The following is a 21,195-nucleotide window of genomic DNA, read 5'->3' as shown; positions in this document are numbered from 1 at the left end:
ACGGTGGCTTCCCGCTCTCTTTTTCTTGATCACTTCCACTCCCATTCTCATGCCACCGCTGTGTACACAGATGGCTCTAAGTCGTCAGATGGCGTCGGATTCGCAGCAGTGTTTCTGGACAGCGTCGTGTGGGGACATTTACTATCTTCAGCTAGCATTTTTACTGCTGAACTGTATGCCATTCTTACAGCACTTATTCGTATCGCATCTATGCCTGTGTCATCATTTGTAGTAGTCTCAGACTCCCTTAGTGCTTTACAGGCTATACGAAAATTTGATACATCTCATCCCCTAGTTCTCCGTATCCAACTTTGGCTACGCCGTATCTCTGATGAATGTAGCTACAGAAAGGGAGGGGAATGATTTTCTATTTTTTAGCTAACATACGTGTAAATTTTACCTTATTCCTTGTAATGACCCTCGTATTCTAGATAGTCTTAATGACCTTGGTGTAGCAGATAGTCTTTTTAGTATGATAATAAGATGTTATCTTCATTGTAGAATAATAAGAAAATATTATAACCTTTATACTATAATAATAAGGTAAAAGGACCCCAATGGAAATAAGTCACTCTGTCTGACTTTTTTGGGTTATCCTAGGTTCTCTACACATATGCTGCTATGTATGATAATTCTATGTAACTGTATTTGTGTATACCTGAATAAACTTACTTACTTACTTACTTACTTACCAAACATAAAGATATTGTTTTTTGTTGGGTCCCTGGTCATGTCGACGTACAGGGCAATGAACAGGCAGACACTGCTGCACGGTCAGCAGTACATGACCTACCAATTTCCTATCGAGGTGTTCCATTTCTGGACTATTTTGCTGCAATAGCTACCCACCTTCGCACCCGTTGGCAACAACGTTGGTCAACTCTGCTCGGTAACAAACTTCATTCTATTAAACCGAGCATAGGTTACTGACCGTCTTCTTGTCATCAGTGCCGAGGTTGGGAGACCACTCTCTCCCGCCTTCGCATTGGTCACACTCGTCTTACTCATTGGTATCTCATGGAGAGGCACCCTGTTCCTCTCTGTGAGCAGTGTCAAGTTCCAGTATCGATTAGCCACATTCTGTTAGACTGCCCTCTCTATCAACGAGCACGCAGAATTTACCTCCGTCGTCGTCTCCGCTCTACTACTCTCTCTTTACCTTCCCTTCTTGCTGATGGACCCTCCTTTAATCCTGACTCTCTCATTGACTTCTTGACAACGACTGATTTACTCCACAAACTCTGATGATACTTTTCGCACTCCCCTCAGCCCTTTCTAGTTCAGTCTCTTGCTGCCCTTTACACTTTCACCATCCACTACCCCGCTGTTATCCGTAACCTATCACTCATCCATCTCCCTTTTACCACCTGACACCCTCGCTTCCTTCCTGCCCTGCAGCGCTGTATAGTCCTTGTGGCTTAGCGCTTCTTTTTGATAATAATAATAATAATAATAATGTACATAGTTCTCCTGTCTTCAAGTTATGTCCTGGAATTTGTATTGATAAAGCCACTGGATGGCGAAACGTCTACAATAAAGATACCCAGATGTTGCACATGTGTCTCAATTTCATCAAGAAGCAGCAGTAGCAGCAGGTGATACACCTTTCATAATAATAATAATAATAATAATAATAATAATAATAATAATAATAATAATAATAATAATAATAATAATAATAATAATAATAATAATAATAATAATAATTATCTTATTTACTACAAGTACATGTACAAGGTATACAGACCGTAGCTGATATCAGTGACATACTACTATATAGAAAGACCCTTGTTATGCTGAACATTTCGGGCAAATTAGGTCAGTGTCCCAGGATGCGACCCACACCAGTCGACTAACACCCAGTTACCCATTTTACTGATGGGGAACATAGACAACATGTGGAAAGAAACACGCCCAGTGTTTCTACTCTGGCTGGGAATCGAACCCAGGCCCTCGCCGTGTGGAGCAAGAGCTTTAAGATAAGATTTAAGAGATAAGATTTCGTTCGGATTTTTAACCCCGGAAGGTTAGCCACCCAGGATAACCCAAGAAAGTCAGTGCGTCATCGAGGACTGTCTAACTTATTTCCATTGGGGTCCTTAATCTTGTCCCCCAGGATGCGACCCACACCAGTCGACTAACACCCAGGTACCTATTTGCTGCTAGGTGAACAGGACAACAGGTGTAAGGAAACGTGTCGAATGTTTCCACCCGCCGGGAATCGAACCCGGGCCCTCCTTGTGTGAAGCGGGAGCTTTAGCCACCAGGCCACTGGACCACCAGGGAAAGAGTTTGACCCTTCAGACCATCAGGAGATCCTGGCCTTTAGCTGGCCTTCTTGCTGGCTTCAGGGAGCATTGGGGACATATAAAGCTAACAGCCATTAGCCAACTTCCTTCCACTTTGGAAGGAAGTTGACTAATAGCGTATCGAGCCCTACCTTCCGGGCACTGGATGGAAGGGCTCGATACGGCGTACATTGTCAGTAGCTCTATAAACCCCAACAACAACAACAAAAAGATGCATCTTGTGGTCACAAATATCCCAGAATCATTTAGGACACCAGACCTCAGAAATTTCTTCTCTGAATATGTTGAAAAAGGTGCATTTCAGTGCTTTCACTTCCGCCACCGTCCCCAGACCCACCTGGCAGGACTCCTGGATAATAACGCAACAAGTTCACCACAGCAACATATTTCTCGCTCACAAACTAACGCAGAAAAAGTCAGTAGTAAAGAAGACAGTAATAAAACTTTATGTCCTCATTCACCTGATGCCACCAGTCTTAAAGTCCAGCAAGAACTGATCCAGGACACTGACAATACTTTAAATAAAAGACTAAGAAAATCAACTTCTGTAGAGTATAACCAAGACGATAAACCAGTTCACATAGAATATAATAACGAAGAAAAGAATAGCTCTGCTAGCAAAGTGCATTGGCTAAATTCAGGCTTGTCTGGGCTTTCATCATTAATTAATGAAAAAAAGGAGAAGGCAAAAACAGACTTGAAGCACTCGATGCAACTTTTACACAGAGAAGGAACTTCTTCCACTTGTTCAATGAAAAGTGATATTGATAAATCAATGAAGAAACAAAGTGGCAGTGATAACTTACATTCATCAGTGTCATTACATGTCATTGATATGATGAAAGAGGCAGAGGCTAAGAGGACTTGCTGCATCTTAAACATAAAAGAGGATTTTGTCGAAAAATTCACGTTGAAATACGACAAGAAACACTGGGTCGATCTTGCTGGTGAAGTTCTCGTACCGAGGTGTTATATCTTAAAAATAAACTTTAGGAAAAGCAAAACTTATGATGGTATGTTGAAGGTTGATATACTAATACAATGCTGATTATGTAGGTACAGTGACCATGGAAATCAAGGACCCCAATGGAAATACGTCACTTTGACTTTTTTTGGGGGGCGGTTAACCTAGGTAATTTACACCATGTATGATAATTGTACTTATTTGTACCAGTACTTAAACAGAAAAAGGCACAATACCGTGACTGGTATTTGTAAATGGTCCAAGTCGGACTGAAACGTCATCATAAGCTCCTCTCTTCTATATGCAGGTTATTTGTGTAAAAGTTCTAGTGTCTTATCAGTAATTTAGCTCTGTATCCTTCGTAGTGGGTGCCTTAGTAAGTTTATTTAGGTACATGTACACATAAATACAATCATCATACCTAGTAACGTAAATTATCTAGGATAACCCAGAAAAATAAAACTTTTTTCCATTGGGGTCCTTGAAATATCTTATTATCTAAAGCTGGTAAAGATTATTAATTTGAGAAACTTGAGCTATCCTTAGTAATGGGTATGGGACCACCTGTAGAATACATACCCCAGGGAAAACAAACAAGTTTTGTAATACAAATTCTTTAATAGGTAAAGTACAGTAATTTATTTTATATTATGTAAAATTTAGCAAAGTTAGGTTAGGTTGCTAGATTAGTGTTAGTGCACAATAAAAACATTTGCTTAAACAAACTTGCATAAAAAAATTTGACTGTTTTCCTTCACATAATCCAGGTATGATATAGTATATTTGTTAACTAAAACTATAATTTTTAAATTCTAATGATTATTATATACATATATGTATATATAGTGTCTAGTCGTATTTTTAAAATTAGGTTTTTATAATCATGAAATTAAGTAGAAAACTTTAATTTTTTATTTTATTATCACACTGGCCGATTCCCACCAAGGCAGGGTGGCCCGAAAAAGAAAAACTTTCACCATCATTCACTCCATCACTGTCTTGCCAGAAGGGTGCTTTACACTACAGTTTTTAAACTGCAACATTAACACCCCTCCTTCAGAGTGCAGGCACTGTACTTCCCATCTCCAGGACTCAAGTCCGGCCTGCCGGTTTCCCTGAATCCCTTCATAAATGTTACTTTGCTCACACTCCAACAGCACGTCAAGTATTAAAAACCATTTGTCTCCATTCACTCCTATCAAACACGCTCACGCATGCCTGCTGGAAGTCCAAGCCCCTCGCACACAAAACCTCCTTTACCCCCTCCCTCCAACCTTTCCTAGGCCGACCCCTACCCCGCCTTCCTTCCACTACAGACTGATACACTCTTGAAGTCATTCTGTTTCGCTCCATTCTCTCTACATGTCCGAACCACCTCAACAACCCTTCCTCAGCCCTCTGGACAACAGTTTTGGTAATCCCGCACCTCCTCCTAACTTCCAAACTACGAATTCTCTGCATTATATTCACACCACACATTGCCCTCAGACATGACATCTCCACTGCCTCCAGCCTTCTCCTCGCTGCAACATTCATCACCCACGCTTCACACCCATATAAGAGCGTTGGTAAAACTATACTCTCATACATTCCCCTCTTTGCCTCCAAGGACAAAGTTCTTTGTCTCCACAGACTCCTAAGTGCACCACTCACTCTTTTTCCCTCATCAATTCTATGATTCACCTCATCTTTCATAGACCCATCCGCTGACACGTCCACTCCCAAATATCTGAATACGTTCACCTCCTCCATACTCTCTCCCTCCAATCTGATATCCAATCTTTCATCACCTAATCTTTTTGTTATCCTCATAACCTTACTCTTTCCTGTATTCACCTTTAGTTTTCTTCTTTTGCACACCCTACCAAATTCATCCACCAATCTCTGCAACTTCTCTTCAGAATCTCCCAAGAGCACAGTGTCATCAGCAAAGAGCAGCTGTGACAACTCCCACTTTGTGTGTGATTCTTTATCTTTTAACTCCACGCCTCTTGCCAAGACCCTCGCATTTACTTCTCTTACAACCCCATCTATAAATATATTAAACAACCACGATGACATCACACATCCTTGTCTAAGGCCTACTTTTACTGGGAAAAAATTTCCCTCTTTCCTACATACTCTAACTTGAGCCTCACTATCCTCGTAAAAACTCTTCACTGCTTTCAGTAACCTACCTCCTACACCATACACTTGCAACATCTGCCACATTGCCCCCCTATCCACCCTGTCATACGCCTTTTCCAAATCTATAAATGCCACAAAGACCTCTTTAGCCTTATCTAAATACTGTTCACTTATATGTTTCACTGTAAACACCTGGTCCACACACCCCCTACCTTTCCTAAAGCCTCCTTGTTCATCTGCTATCCTATTCTCCGTCTTACTCTTAATTCTTTCAATTATAACTCTACCATACACTTTACCAGGTATACTCAACAGACTTATCCCCCTATAATTTCTGCACTCTCTTTTATCCCCTTTGCCTTTATACAAAGGAACTATGCATGCTCTCTGCCAATCCCTAGGTACCTTACCCTCTTCCATACATTTATTAAATAATTGCACCAACCACTCCAAAACTATATCCCCACCTGCTTTTAACATTTCTATCTTTATCCCATCAATCCCGGCTGCCTTACCCCCTTTCATTTTACCTACTGCCTCACGAACTTCCCCCACCCTCACAACTGGCTCTTCCTCACTCCTACAAGATGTTATTCCTCTTTGCCCTATACACGAAATCACAGCTTCCCTATCTTCATCAACATTTAACAATTCCTCAAAATATTCCCTCCATCTTCCCAATACCTCTAACTCTCCATTTAATAACTCTCCTCTCCTATTTTTAACTGACAAATCCATTTGTTCTCTAGGCTTTCTTAACTTGTTAATCTCACTCCAAAACTTTTTTTATTTTCAACAAAATTTGTTGATAACATCTCACCCACTCTCTCATTTGCTCTCTTTTTACATTGTTTCACCACTCTCTTAACCTCTCTTCTTTTTCTCCATATACTCTTCCCTCCTTGCATCACTTCTACTTTGTAAAAACTTCTCATATGTTAACTTTTTCTCCCTTACTACTCTCTTTACATCATCATTCCACCAATCGCTCCTCTTCCCTCCTGCACCCACTTTCCTGTAACCACAAACTTCTGCTGAACACTCTAACACTACATTTTTAAACCTACCCCATACCTCTTCGACCCCATTGCCTATGCTCTCATTAGCCCATCTATCCTCCAATAGCTGTTTATATCTTACCCTAACTGCCTCCTCTTTTAGTTTATAAACCTTCACCTCTCTCTTCCCTGATGCTTCTATTCTCCTTGTATCCCATCTACCTTTTACTCTCAGTGTAGCTACAACTAGAAAGTGATCTGATATATCTGTGGCCCCTCTATAAACATGTACATCCTGAAGTCTACTCAACAGTCTTTTATCTACCAATACATAATCCAACAAACTACTGTCATTTCGCCCTACATCATATCTTGTATACTTATTTATCCTCTTTTTCTTAAAATATGTATTACCTATAACTAAACCCCTTTCTATACAAAGTTCAATCAAAGGGCTCCCATTATCCTTTACACCTGGCACCCCAAACTTACCTACCACACCCTCTCTAAAAGTTTCTCCTACTTTAGCATTCAGGTCCCCTACCACAATTACTCTCTCACTTGGTTCAAAGGCTCCTATACATTCACTTAACATCTCCCAAAATCTCTCTCTCTCCTCTGCATTCCTCTCTTCTCCAGGTGCATACACGGTTATTATGACCCACTTCTCGCATCCAACCTTTACTTTAATCCACGTAATTCTTGAATTTACACATTCATATTCTCTTTTCTCCTTCCATAACTGATCATTTAACATTACTGCTACCCCTTCCTTTGCTCTAACTCTCTCAGATACTCCAGATTTAATCCCATTTATTTCCCCCCACTGAATCTCTCCTACCCCCTTCAGCTTTGTTTTGCTTAGGGCCAGGACATCCAACTTCTTTTCATTCATAACATCAGCAATCATCTGTTTCTTGTCATCTGCACTACATCCACGCACATTTAAGCATCCCAGTTTTATAAAGTTTTTCTTCTTCTCTTTTTTTTTTTAGTAAATGTCTACAGGAGAAGGGGTTACTAGCCCATTGCTCCCGGCATTTTAGTCGCCTCATACGACACGCATGGCTTACGGAGGAAAGATTCTTTTCCACTTCCCCATGGACAACAGAAGAAATAAAGAACAAGAGCTATTTAGAAAAAGGAGAAAAACCTAGATGTATGTATATATATATGCATGTGCGTGTCTGTGAAGTGTGACCAAAGTGTAAGTAGGAGTAGCAAGATATCCCTGTTATCTAGCGTGTTTATGAGACAGAAAAAGAAACCAGCAATCCTACCATCATGCAAAACAGTTACAGGTTTTTGTTTCACAGTCATCTGGCAGGACGGTAGTACTTCCCTGGGTGGTTGCTGTCTACCAACCTACTACTTTAATATAAAATTAATTTTAATTTCAAGGTAGAGTAATCAAAAAAAAAAAACAATTCTACCCATGACTGATTAAACATAAAGTCTTACCTTACCTGAAATAACTTAAAAGCAGAGATCACATAAATAAAATGAGTAATTTTTTGCAGTGTAACATTTATTGTAGACTTATGAGTTAAGTGAATTGGATTGGGTTAGTGCAGCATCAAAATAGTAACATTCAGTAAGTTAAATTTTGACTGAATCTACTTATGCCTACAATGGGTCAGTATCAGTAGTCATACAATTTTAAACAATTTACCTCTTGTAGTGATCTGAAGGCATGGTTCATCAAATGTGTTTTTTTTTTTCTTTTAACAGATTCAGATTATAAAACAAGAAAGGAATTGGACTCCCAAAGTCTCTCTGTGGAGTCACCTTTGGATTTAGTAGAGTTTTGTCCTCCTACTCTCATGCCACAAGGTAATGTTGGCACTCCAACCCAGCACTTCAAGAATTTAATTAAGGCTTGTCAGTTACCTGGCATCATTATAAGAAAGCTTGGTCTGGAATTTCCAAGAAGCAGGTGAATAAATTCTTAATGTTCTCTTTTATTTACTGTATATTATACAGAGAGTGCAAAAAATATTCCCTTGCTAGGTACCCAATCTATAAAAAATGTAATCTAATCATGAAAAACTTTGCAGAGGACAGAAGCGGTTTAGCCAAGTACCATTCAATTATGGAACAAGCGTGGTTAAAACTAAGCCAGTGTTAACAGATGAATCAGGAATTGCTTTTACTGCTGCTGGTCACCTTATACCTTCTTCAGCAGATTTCACAAGAGTAAAGAAAAAGCTAAAGAAAAAACGGATTTGTAGAAGACCAAAGTTAGAACTGGAAGTTGAAAAAGAGGTACAGTACCGTATTAAAAATTTACTCTTGATGTCTTCCTGCTATTAAAGTTTTATTCGTCTCTAAAATAGAATGAAAGTTGGTGTTTTAGTAGTCTAATTATTCTTGTTTACTTTAGCATGTAGGTTAGTTACAATTTAATACCGAAGTCAGCGTATATTTCTGTACAGTACATTCATTCTGCTTAATTTTTCTTATGTTAGATGTATTTTCTTGCATCTTTTTTCAGAATCATTCTTGGCTGCCATAACACTTGCTCCTATATCACATATTAACAGCCTTCTGATACTTCCCCATCTTTTGCAGAGCTCTGCATTTTCAGACTTTTTTCAGTGTTCGTTTTCATATTTAACTTTCAGGTTTAGATTTTTTTTATAGCTGTTTATGGACAGAATGTAATGTAATATGCCTTGAAATATTGGGACCTACATAACAGTTTTTCAGTGTTAGTAACCTAGATATTTTTTACATTAGAAAATGAATGCCGACTTTGCACTCCCTGCCATTAAGATTTCTAAAGCCGCTTTTCATTTTGCCATTCTTTGTCATATAGTTATAGGAAAGTAAATATAGTATTATAACCTTTCCCAATCTTTGCTTCTTGATACCCTACCTCTCATGAGTAGAAGTTTGGCAAAAAATTACCACGTAGGAATAGCAATTCTATTATATATGACACATCACTTACAGTCGGGGGCAGCCCATCCATATAGGCATATTAGACAGTCATCCATGGTGCCAAATTAAATGTGGTGTCAAATTCAAGGGAAATATTGAATTTTAAAAAAATTAAATTAGAAACAACTTGGGATTTTAGGATAGGGGTTCTAATTGCATGGTTTGCTGAGGGAACCAGGTGATAGCATCTGGCCAACCTTCCTTGCAATAGCTTTTCTCATATTTGACAGGAGTGGTAATTTTTGTCATTTGTATGAAAATTGTAGTTAACACTCTTTAGTGCATTGACATATCATTTACTAAATGAATGCCTGCCTGATCTTTAAAAGTTATAAAATATCTATGGTAAGTAAAAAGTGTCCTGAAATAGCTGTCATCATATGCAACAGTAATGCTATCAAGCAGAACCAAGAGTCCTTTAATATTACATTAAACTAACTAACCGACTGAAAAATAAGTAATATTTAAGCTACTTTTGGGCAAACATAATTTCTTCTTCTTTCAACAAACCAGCCATATCCCACTGAAGCAGGGTGGGCAAAAAGAAAAACAAAAGTTTCTCCTTTTAATTTTAGTAATGTATACAGGAGAAGGGGTTACTAGCCCCTTGCTCCCAGTATGTTAGTTGCCTCTTATGACACACATGGCTTACAAAGGAACAATTCTTTTCCACTTCCCCATGGAGACAAGAGGAAATAAATAAGAACAAGAACTGGTAAAAAAATAGAAGAAAACCCAGAGAGAGAGGGAGGGGTGGGTGTGGGTGGGTGGGTGTGGGTGGGTGGGTGTGTGTGGGTGTGTGTGGGTGTGTGTGGGTGTGGGTGTGTGTGTGTGTGGGTGTGTGTGTGTGTGTGTGTGTGTGTGTGTGTGTGTGTGTGTGTGTGTGTGTGTGTGTGTGTGTGTGTGTGTGTGTGTGTGCGTGCGTGCGTGTGTGCGTGCGTGCAGGGGGTGTACTCACCTAGTTGAGGTTGCAGGGGTCTAGTCCAAGCTCCTGGCCCCGCCTCTTCACTGCTCACTACTAGGTCACTCTCCCTGAACCGTGAGCGTTATCATACATCTGCTTAAAGCTATGTATGGATCCTGCCTCCACTACATCGCTTCCCAAACTATTCCATTTCCTGACTACTCTGTGGCTGAAGAAATACTTCCTAACATCCCTGTGATTCATCTGTGTCTTCAACTTCCAACTGTGTCCCCTTGTTGCTGTGTCCCATCTCTGGAACATCCTGTCTTTGTCCACCTTGTCAATTCTTCTCAGTATTTTGTATGTCGTTATCATGTCCCCCCTATCTCTCCTGTCCTCCAGTGTCGTCAGGTTGATTTCCCTTAACCTCTCCTCGTAGGACATACCTCTTAGCTCTGGGACTAGTCTTGTTGCAAACCCTTGCACTTTCTCTAGCTTATTTACGTGCTTGGCTAGGTGTGGGTTCCAAACTGGTGCCGCATACTCCAATATGGGCCTAATGTACACTGTGTACAGGGTCCTGAATGATTCCTTATTAAGATGTCGGAATGCTGTTCTGAGGTTTGCTAGGCGCCCATATGCTGCAGCAGTCATTTGGTTGATGTGCGCTTCAGGAGATGTGCCTGGTGTTATACTAACCCCAAGATCTTTTTCCTTGAGCGAGGTTTGTAGTCTCTGGCCCCCAAGACTGTACTCCGCTGCGGTCTTCTTTGCCCTTCCCCAATCTTCATGACTTTGCACTTGGTGGGGTTGAAATCCAGGAGCCAATTGCTGGACCAGGTCTGCAGCCTGTCCAGATCCCTTTGTAGTTCTGCCTGGTCTTCGATCGAATGAATTCTCATCAACTTCACGTCATCTGCAAACAGGGACACTTCGGAGTCTATTCCTTCGGTCATGCCGTTCACAAATACCAGAAATAGCACTGGTTCTAGGACTGACTCCTGTGGAACCCCGCTGGTCACATGTGCCCACTCTGACACCTTGCCACGTTCCGCGACTCGCTGCTGTCTTCCTGACAAGTATTCCCTGATCCATTGTAGTGCCTTCCCTGTTATCCCTGCTTGGTCCTCCAGTGTGTGTGTGTGTGTGTGTGTGTACTCACCTATTTGTACTCACCTATTTGTGGTTGCAGGGGTCGAGTCCTAGCTCCTGGCCCCGCCTCTTCACCGGTTGCTACTAGGCCCTCTCTCTCCCCGCTCCATGAGCTTTATCAAACCTCGTCTTAAAACTGTGTATGGTTCCTGCCTCCACTACGTCATTTTCTAGGCTATTCCACTGCCTTACAACTCTATGACTGAAGAAATACTTCCTACTATCTCTCTGACTCATTTGTGTCTTCAACTTCCAATTGTGGCCTCTTGTTTCTGTGTCCCCTCCCTGGAACATCCTGTCTTTGTCCACCTTGTCTATTCCACGCAGTATTTTATATGTCGTTATCATGTCTCCCCTGACCCTCCTGTCCTCCAGTGTGGTCAGGCCGATTTCCCTTAATCTTTCCTCATAGGACATTCCCCTTAGCTCTGGAACTAACCTTGTCGCAAACCTTTGTACTTTCTCTAGTTTCTTGACGTGCTTTATCAAGTGCGGGTTCCAAACAGGTGCTGCATACTCCAGTATGGGCCTGACATACACGGTGTACAGTGTCTTGAATGATTCCTTACTAAGGTATTGGAATGCTGTTCTCAGGTTTGCCAGGCGCCCATATGCTGCAGCAGTTATCTGATTGATGTGTGCTTCCGGAGACATGCTCGGTGTTATACTCACCCCAAGATCTTTCTCCTTGAGTGAGGTTTGCAGTCTTTGGCCACCTAGCCTATACTCTGTCTGTGGTCTTCTGTGCCCCTCCCCCATCTTCATGACTTTGCATTTGGCAGGATTAAATTCGAGAAGCCATTTGCTGGACCAGGTGTCCAGTCTGTCCAGGTCTCTTTGAAGTCCTGCCTGGTCCTCATCAGATTTAATTCTCCTCATTAACTTCACATCATCTGCAAACAGGGACACTTCTGAGTCTAACCCTTCCGTCATGTCGTTCACATATACCAAAAATAGCACTGGTCCTAGGACCGACCCCTGTGGGACCCCGCTCGTCACAGGTGCCCACTGTGATACATCATTACGTACCATGACTCGTTGTTGCCTCCCTGTCAGGTATTCTCTGATCCATTGCAGTGCCCTTCCTGTTATATTCGCCTGATGCTCTAGCTTCTGCACTAATCTCTTGTGAGGAACTGTGTCAAAGGCCTTCTTGCAGTCCAAGAAGATGCAATCAACCCACCCCTCTCTCTCTTGTCTTACTTCTGTTATTTTATCATAAAACTCCAGAAGGTTTGTGACACAGGATTTGCCTTCCGTGAATCCGTGCTGGTTGGCATTTATACTCCTGTTCCGTTCCAGGTGCTCCACCACTCTCTTCCTGATAATCTTCTCCATAATTTTGCATACTATACACGTCAATGACACAGGTCTATAGTTTAGTGCCTCTTTTCTGTCTCCTTTTTTAAAAATGGGAACTACATTTGCCGTCTTCCATACCTCAGGTAGTTGCCCAGTTTCCAGGGATGTGTTGAAGATTGTGGTAAGTGGCACGCACAACATATCTGCTCCCTCTCTAAGGACCCACGGGGAGATGTTGTCTGGTCCCATTGCCTTTGAGGTATCGATGTCCCTTAGCAGTTTCTTCACCTCCTCCTCATCTGTATGTATGTCGTCCAACACTTGTTGGTGTATTCCTTGCTGGTGTCCCCATCTGGTCTGTCCCCCCAGAGTCCTTCCTGTCTCTACTGTAAATACTTCCTTAAATCTCGTGTTGAGCTCCTCACATACCTCTTGATCGTTTCTTGTGAGTTTCTTGTGTGTGTGTGTGTGTGTGTGTGTGTGTGTGCGTGCGTGTGCGTGCGTGTGTGCGTGCGTGCGTGCGTGCATGCATGCATGCATGCATGCTTGCACATGCAAGTGTAGTGTGACCTAAATGTAAGTAGAAGGAGCAAGACATACCTGAAATCATACATGCTTATGAGACAGAAAAAAGACACCAGCAATCCTGCCATCATGTAAAACAATTACAGGCTCTCGTTTTATACTCACATAGCAGGACGGTAGTACCTCCCTGGGCAGTTGCTGTCTACCAACCTACTACCTAGGAAACATAAATTGTAGTGGTCATATACTATTGTAAAACACCTTTGCATCGCTCTAATGCATCCAAATACGTACTGTACATCCCAGATGACACATGACCCCTCTAATTCAAGGGACCTCCAAACCCTAATCTCTCTCACTGTTCCACTGTATATTTTACAGTTTTGAGATTGCCCTTGAGTTTTTTATACAGTACTCCATATGCCAGTTATAACTAACCATTTTCAACAAATGATTTTTCTAGTATTTTCTCTTTGTATACTGCATTAAAGTTGGCATTTTATTATGTTATAGTATTTGACATAACTGTTTTTTGCCATTCAGTTGAATAACATGTGTCATATTTGCGGATAGATAGCAATATCAATAAGTTTACAATCAAGGTTAAAAAAAATTGTGTTAAAGTTCAATAAATGATGGCTCACATATTCTTCATTGACATTCATTTTATATTACACTATAATATACATGTATTTAAAATGTACTGTACGTTTTTTTCAGGATGGTGCAGAAACAGAAGAATGGGAGCGTTATGAAGCCTTCCATAACGATGTAACAAGCCAGGACCGTATCAAGGAGCGACTCTTTGAGAAGGAAATAGAGGTGGGTACCATCATGTATCCTGAAATTAAAACTAGATATAGATGAAAGAAAATAGAGACAGGTATCATCATGTATCCTGAAGTGAAAGCTAAATACCAGTAATAGTAATACTATACTTTGTATCTTTTAGTTTAAGTATGGTAGTGCATACTACATTTTTTGTGGAAAACATAGCACACAACCACATTTTGCACAAAATATGTTCCAAAAAACAGAGCTATACATGAAAACATAATATATGAAGTGAATAACTTGGAGAAAAAGTAGGTTATATTCTGTCCCATCTTCAAAAAAAAAAAAAAAACTTTTCTTCTAAATACACAATTTGCCTAAAATAATAAAATATTGTACAATGATTTTAAAAGGCAGGCAGATGTTATGGGTACATTAAGTCATGATATTATAGTATAATACAGGATGATTTAACCAAGCATAACCTAAGAAAGTTAAGCAATGTGAATACACTGACCTTAAGTTCTGGATGCTTTTGCTTAAGTCACTTGACATCAGTGAAGAGGCATGGTGTGTCCTACTGGGCATCAGATGAGGTGGATAGGGTAAATGAAGTAGAAGGCTGGGGTTTGTGGACTGTAGTGGTGGATGGCTGGGGTTCCTGGGCTGAAGTGAATGACTGGGAGCAGTGCCCCGAATATTCTGAAAAAAAAATATTTTTTTTCTTTTTATAGAAAAAAGGAACACATTTTTTGACATGTTTTAGAATATAAAAAAAAAAAGAAATTAGGGTCAGTACTTATTATTTTATGTAATTTTTATGTTCTGATAATTACAATTTGTAGTAGTTCTTGTCATTTTATAACCAATCTTTGTTCTGACACTAGTATTAGGTACTGAAATTGTACTCAAATTGTCACAAACACAGTGACAGGTGGACATTTACACCTGCCTTAGCCATTTACTATTTCTTTCTTTCTTTCAACACATCGGCCATATCCCACCGAGGCGGGATGTCCCAAAATAAAAAACGAAAGTTTCTCCTTTTACATTTAGTAATATATACAGGAGAAGAGGTTACTAGCCCCTTTAGTCGCCTCTTACAACATGCATGGCTCATGGAGGAAGAATTCTGTTCCACTTCCCCATGGAGGTAAGAGGAAATAAACAAGAACAAGAACTAGTAAGAAAAATGGAAGAAAACCCAGAGGGGTGTATATATACATATATGCTTGTACATGTATGTGTAGTGTGACCTAAGTGTAAGTAGAAGTAGCAAGACATACCTGAAACCTTGCATGTTTATGAGACAGAAAAATGGACACCAGCAATCCTACCATCATGTAAAACAATTACAGGTTTCCGTTTTACACTCACTTGGCAGGACGGTAGTACCTCCCTGGGCGGTTGCTGTCTACCAACCTACTACCTAGGCCATTTACTATTGTCTTGGAATATATACAAAGTATTTATATGTCCCAGCAATGTTTTGGATATGTGGAAGTATATAATAACAATGAGGAGGAGGAGGAGGAGAAGGAGGAAGAGGAAAAGAAGGAGGAGGAGGAGATGGAGGAGGAGGAGGAAGAGAAGGAGGAGGAGGAGGAAGAGAAAGAGGAGGAGAAGGAGTAGGAGGAGGAGAAGGAGTAGGAGGAGAAGGAGGAAGAGGAGAAGGAGGAAGAGGAGAAGGAGGAGGGGGAGGAGGAGATGGAGGAGGAGGAGAAGAAGGAGGAGGAGGAGGAAGAGGAGAAGGAGGAAGAGGAGAAGGAGGGGGAGGAGATGGAGAAGGAGGAGGAGAAGAATAATACGTAATAATAATAATAGGTAATAATAAGTTCTATTGAAGCATAAAAAACAAAAGTCCACCCCTAACAGTGACATGATAAGATGAGATAACATGCATATATGAGGGTTACCTGGAGGTTATTCTGGGGATCAACGCCCATGCAGCCCGGTCCATGACCAGGCCTTCCAGGGTGGGAGAGGGTGCAGCAGATAAGAAAAGATTAGAGGTGATATTTGATGAGGATCACCCTCCTTTGTTTTCGCTGGTACACAAACATGTCTGTCTATTTGTCTGTCAAACTCCCTGTCTATCTGTCTATCCATCTAGCTCTCTGTCTCAGAGAGAGCCACAAGACTTCCTCATCACCTTTACTCACATCTTCAAGCAGAGTATAGCACTTTGGATTTTTTGGGTTATCCTAGGTAATTTACACTATATATACTTGTATTTATGTGTACCTGTGAGACAGAGATAGACACAGATAGAAAGAGAGAGACAGATTGAAAGAGATACAGAGACATAGACAAAGACAGATAAAGACAGAGACAGATAAACAGAGACAGACACAGATAGACAGAGGTAGACAGAGACAGATAGACAGAGATATATAGACAGAGACAGACAGACAGAGGAAGACAGAGATAGACAGAAATAGAGATAGACTGAGATACAGAGATAGACAGACCCTAAACTTGGGGTTAACATAACTTTCCTCTTAAAACAGGAGTGTTAATATGACATTACATCGGTGAATTCTTGGTGTTTGCCACATCTCAGGCCAAACGTGCCAAATTTGAAGGCAGGAAAAATAAAACACACACACACACACACACACACACACACACACACACACACACACACACACACACACACACACACATATATATGTCGTGCCGAATATGTAAAACTGGCCAGTTAGCAAGAATTCATTTAAAATTAAGTCCTTTCTAAAATTTTCTCTTATACGTTTAAAGATATATTTTTTTCATTAATGTTAATGCAAAAATTTTTAATTTTGCACCAAAAGGAACTTAGAAAACTTACCTAACCTTATTATAACAAGAACAATTTATTTTAGCCTAACCCAACTAAATATATTTTAAATTTGTTTACAATAATTTAATACTTAACAAACACAGTGAAATATATTTTTTTTGTTAGGTTAAGAATGATTTTGGCGAAATTATTGCATACAAAAGTTTTCGCTTGTCCTATATGGCAAGATGAGCGTTGCTATTTAAGCCAAGATTGCAAGTTCTGCCTATTCGGCACGACATATATACAGTGGACCCCCGCATAACGATTACCTCCGAATGCGACCAATTATGTAAGTGTATTTATGTAAGTGCGTTTGTACGTGTATGTTTGGGGGTCTGAAATGGACTAATCTACTTCACAATATTCCTTATGGGAATAAATTCGGTCAGTACTGGCACCTGAACATACTAATGGAGTGAAAAAATATCGTTAACCGGGGGTCCACTGTATATATATATATATATATTATATATATATATATATATATATATATATATATATATATATATATATATATATATATATATATATATATATATATATATATATGTATATATATATTTCAACAAGTTGGTCGTCTCCCACCGAGGCAGGGTGACCCAAAAAACAAAGAAAATCCCCAAAAAGAAAATACTTTCATCATCATTCAACACTTTCACCACACTCACACATTATCACTGCTTTTGCAGAGGTGCTCAGAATACAACAGTTTAGAAGCATATACGTATAAAGATACACAACATATCCCTCCAAACTGGCAATATCCCAAACCCCTCCTTTAAAGTGCAGGCATTGTACTTCCCATTTCCAGGACTCAAGTCCGACTATATGAAAATAACCGGTTTCCCTGAATCCCTTCACTAAATATTACCCTGCTCACACTCCAACAGATCGTCAGGTCCCAAGTATCATTCGTCTCCATTCACTCCTATCTAACACGCTCATGCACGCTTGCTGGAAGTCCAAGCCCCTCGCCCACAAAACCTCCTTTACCCCCTCTTTCCTTCCCCTATAGATTTATATGCTTTCCATGTCATTCTACTTTGATCCATTCTCTCTAAATGACCAAACCACCTCAACAACCCCTCTTCTGCCCTCTGACTAATGCTTTTATTAACTCCACACCTTCTCCTAATTTCCACACTCCGAATTTTCTGCATAATATTTACACCACACATTGCCCTTAGACAGGACATCTCCACTGCCTCCAACCGTCTCCTCGCTGCTGCATTTACCACCCAAGCTTCACATCCATATAAGAGTGTTGGTACTACTATACTTTCATACATTCCCTTCTTTGCCTCCATAGATAACGTTTTTTGACTCCACATATACCTCAACGCACCACTCACCTTTTTTCCCTCATCAATTCTATGACTAACCTCATCCTTCATAAATCCATCCGCCGACACGTCAACTCCCAAGTATCTGAAAACATTCACTTCTTCCATACTCCTCCTCCCCAATTTGATATCCAATTTTTCTTTATCTAAATCATTTGATACCCTCATCACCTTACTCTTTTCTATGTTTACTTTCAACTTTCTACCTTTACACACATTCTTAAACTCATCCACTAACCTTTGCAATTTTTCTTTAGAATCTCCCATAAGCACAGTATCATCAGCAAAAAGTAACTGTGTCAATTCCCATTTTGAATTTGATTCCCCATAATTTAATCCCACCCCTCTCCCGAACACCCTAGCATTTACTTCTTTTACAACCCCATCTATAAATATATTAAACAACCATGGTGACATTACACATCCCTGTCTAAGACCTACTTTTACCAGGAAGTATTCTCCCTCTCTTCTACACACCCTAACCTGAGCCTCACTATCCTCATAAAAGCTCTTTACAGCATTTAGTAACTTACCACCTATTCCATAAACTTGCAACATCTGCCACATTGCTCCTCTATCCACTCTATCATATGCCTTTTCTAAATCCATAAATGCAATAAAAACTTCCCTACCTTTATCTAAATACTGTTAACATATATGCTTCAATGTAAACACTTGATCTACACATCCCCTACCCACTCTGAAGCCTCCTTGCTCATCCATCCGCAATTCTGCATTCTGTCTTACCTCTAATTCTTTCAATTATAACTCTACCGTATACTTTTCCTGGTATACTCAGTAAACTTATTCCTCTATAATTTTTACAGTCTCTTTTGTCCCCTTTCCCTTTATATAAAGGGACTATACATGCTCTCCGCCAATCCCTAGGTACCTTCCCCTCTTTCATACATTTATTAAACAAAAGTACCAACCACTCCAACACTATATCCCCCCCTGCTTTTAACATTTCTGTCATGATCCCATCAGTTCCAGCTGCTTTACCCCCTTTCATTCTACGTAATGCCTCACGTACCTCCACCACACTTACATTCTGCTCTTCTTCACTCCTAAAAGATGGTATACCTCCCTGGCCAGTGCATGAAATTACCGCCTCCCTTTCTTCCTCAACATTTAAAAGTTCCTCAAAATATTCTCGCCATCTATCTAATACCTCCCTCTCCCCATCTACTAACTCCCCTACTCTGTTTTTAACGGACAAATCCATACTTTCCCTAGGCTTTCTTAACTTGTTTAACTCACTCCAAAATTTTTTCTTATTTTCATTAAAATTTCTTGACAGTGCCTCTCCCACTCTTTCATCTGCTCTCCTTTTGCACTCTCTCACCACTCTCTTCACCTTTCTTTTACTCTCCATATACTCTGCTCTTCTTATAACACTTCTGCTTTGTAAAAACCTCTCGGAAGCTACCTTTTTCTCTTTTATCACACCCTTTACTTCATCATTCCACCAATCACTATATATGTTATGAATGAAAAGAAGTTGGATGTCCTAGCCCTAAGCGAAACAAAACTGAAGGGGGTAGGGGAGTTTCGGTGGGGGGAAATAAATGGGATTAAATCTGGAGTATCTGAGAGAGTTAGAGCAAAGGAAGGGGTAGTAATATTGAAGGATCAGTTATGGAAGGAGAAAAGAGAATATGAATGTGTAAATTCAAGAATTATGTGGATTAAAGTAAAGGTTGGATGCGAAAAGTGGGTCATAATAAGCGTGTATGCACCTGGAGAAGAGAGGAATGTAGAGGAGAGAGAGAGATTTTGGGAGATGTTAAGTGAATGTATAGGAGCCTTTGAACCAAGTGAGAGAGTAATTGTGGTAGGGGACATGAATGCTAAAGTAGGAGAAACTTTTAGAGAGGGTGTGGTAGGTAAGTTTGGGGTGCCAGGTGTAAATGATAATGGGAGCCCTTTGATTGAACTTTGTATAGAAAGGGGTTTAGTTATAGGTAATACATATTTTAAGAAAAAGAGGATAAATAATTATACAAGATATGATGTAGGGCAAAATGACAGTAGTTTGTTGGATTATGTATTGGTAGATAAAAGACTGTTGAGTAGACTTCAGGATGTACATGTTTATAGAGGGGCCACAGATATATCAGATCACTTTCTAGTTGTAGCTACACTGAGAGTAAAAGGTAGATGGGATACAAGGAGAATAGAAGCATCAGGGAAGAGAGAGGTGAAGGTTTATAAACTAAAAGAGGAGGCAGTTAGGGTAAGATATAAACAGCTATTGGAGGATAGATGGGCTAATGAGAGCATAGGCAATGGGGTCGAAGAGGTATGGGGTAGGTTTAAAAATGTAGTGTTAGAGTGTTCAGCAGAAGTTTGTGGTTACAGGAAAGTGGGTGCGGGAGGGAAGAGGAGCGATTGGTGGAATGATGATGTAAAGAGAGTAGTAAGGGAGAAAAAGTTAGCATATGAGAAGTTTTTACAAAGTAGAAGCGATGCAAGGAGGGAAGAGTATATGGAGAAAAAGAGAGAGGTTAAGAGAGTGGTGAAGCAATGTAAAAAGAGAGCAAATGAGAGAGTGGGTGAGATGTTATCAACAAATTTTGTTGAAAATAAGAAAAAGTTTTGGAGTGAGATTAACAAGTTAAGGAAGCCTAGAGAACAAATGGATTTGTCAGTTAAAAATAGGAGAGGAGAGTTATTAAATGGAGAGTTAGAGGTATTGGGAAGATGTAGGGAATATTTTGAGGAATTGTTAAATGTTGATGAAGATAGGGAAGCTGTGATTTCGTGTATAGGGCAAGGAGGAATAACATCTTGTAGGAGTGAGGAATAGCCATTTGTGAGTGTGGGGGAAGTTCGTGAGGCAGTAGGTAAATTGAAAGGGGGTAAGGCAGCCGGGATTGATGGGATAAAGATAGAAATGTTAAAAGCAGGTGGGGATATAGTTTTGGAGTAGTTGGTGCAATTATTTAATAAATATATGGAAGAGGGTAAGGTACTTAGGGATTGGCAGAGAGCATGCATAGTTCCTTTGTATAAAGGCAAAGGGGACAA

The 21,195-nt window shown here is 40.1% G+C and overlaps 1 protein-coding gene across 1 annotated transcript in view; it reads left to right on the top strand.

Annotated features, from left to right (window-relative positions):
• The first annotated feature begins 2,473 nt into the window (after nt 1-2,473).
• Nucleotides 2,474-21,195, top strand: part of LOC128705451 (G patch domain-containing protein 3) — a 35,191-nt gene continuing 16,469 nt past the window's right edge. The window contains exons 1-4 of the mRNA XM_070096897.1: nt 2,474-3,322; nt 8,130-8,334; nt 8,456-8,663; nt 13,945-14,046. Coding sequence (XP_069952998.1) covers nt 2,521-3,322; nt 8,130-8,334; nt 8,456-8,663; nt 13,945-14,046 — 1,317 coding nt within the window. The 5' untranslated portion in view covers nt 2,474-2,520. The remainder of the gene's footprint in view (nt 3,323-8,129; nt 8,335-8,455; nt 8,664-13,944; nt 14,047-21,195) is intronic.

Source organism: Cherax quadricarinatus, chromosome 55 (genome assembly GCF_038502225.1).
Source record: "Cherax quadricarinatus isolate ZL_2023a chromosome 55, ASM3850222v1, whole genome shotgun sequence".
Taxonomy (NCBI): Eukaryota; Metazoa; Arthropoda; class Malacostraca; order Decapoda; family Parastacidae; genus Cherax; species Cherax quadricarinatus.
Note: the sequence above shows the minus strand (reverse complement) of the source record. Positions and strands in the feature narration are given on the sequence as shown.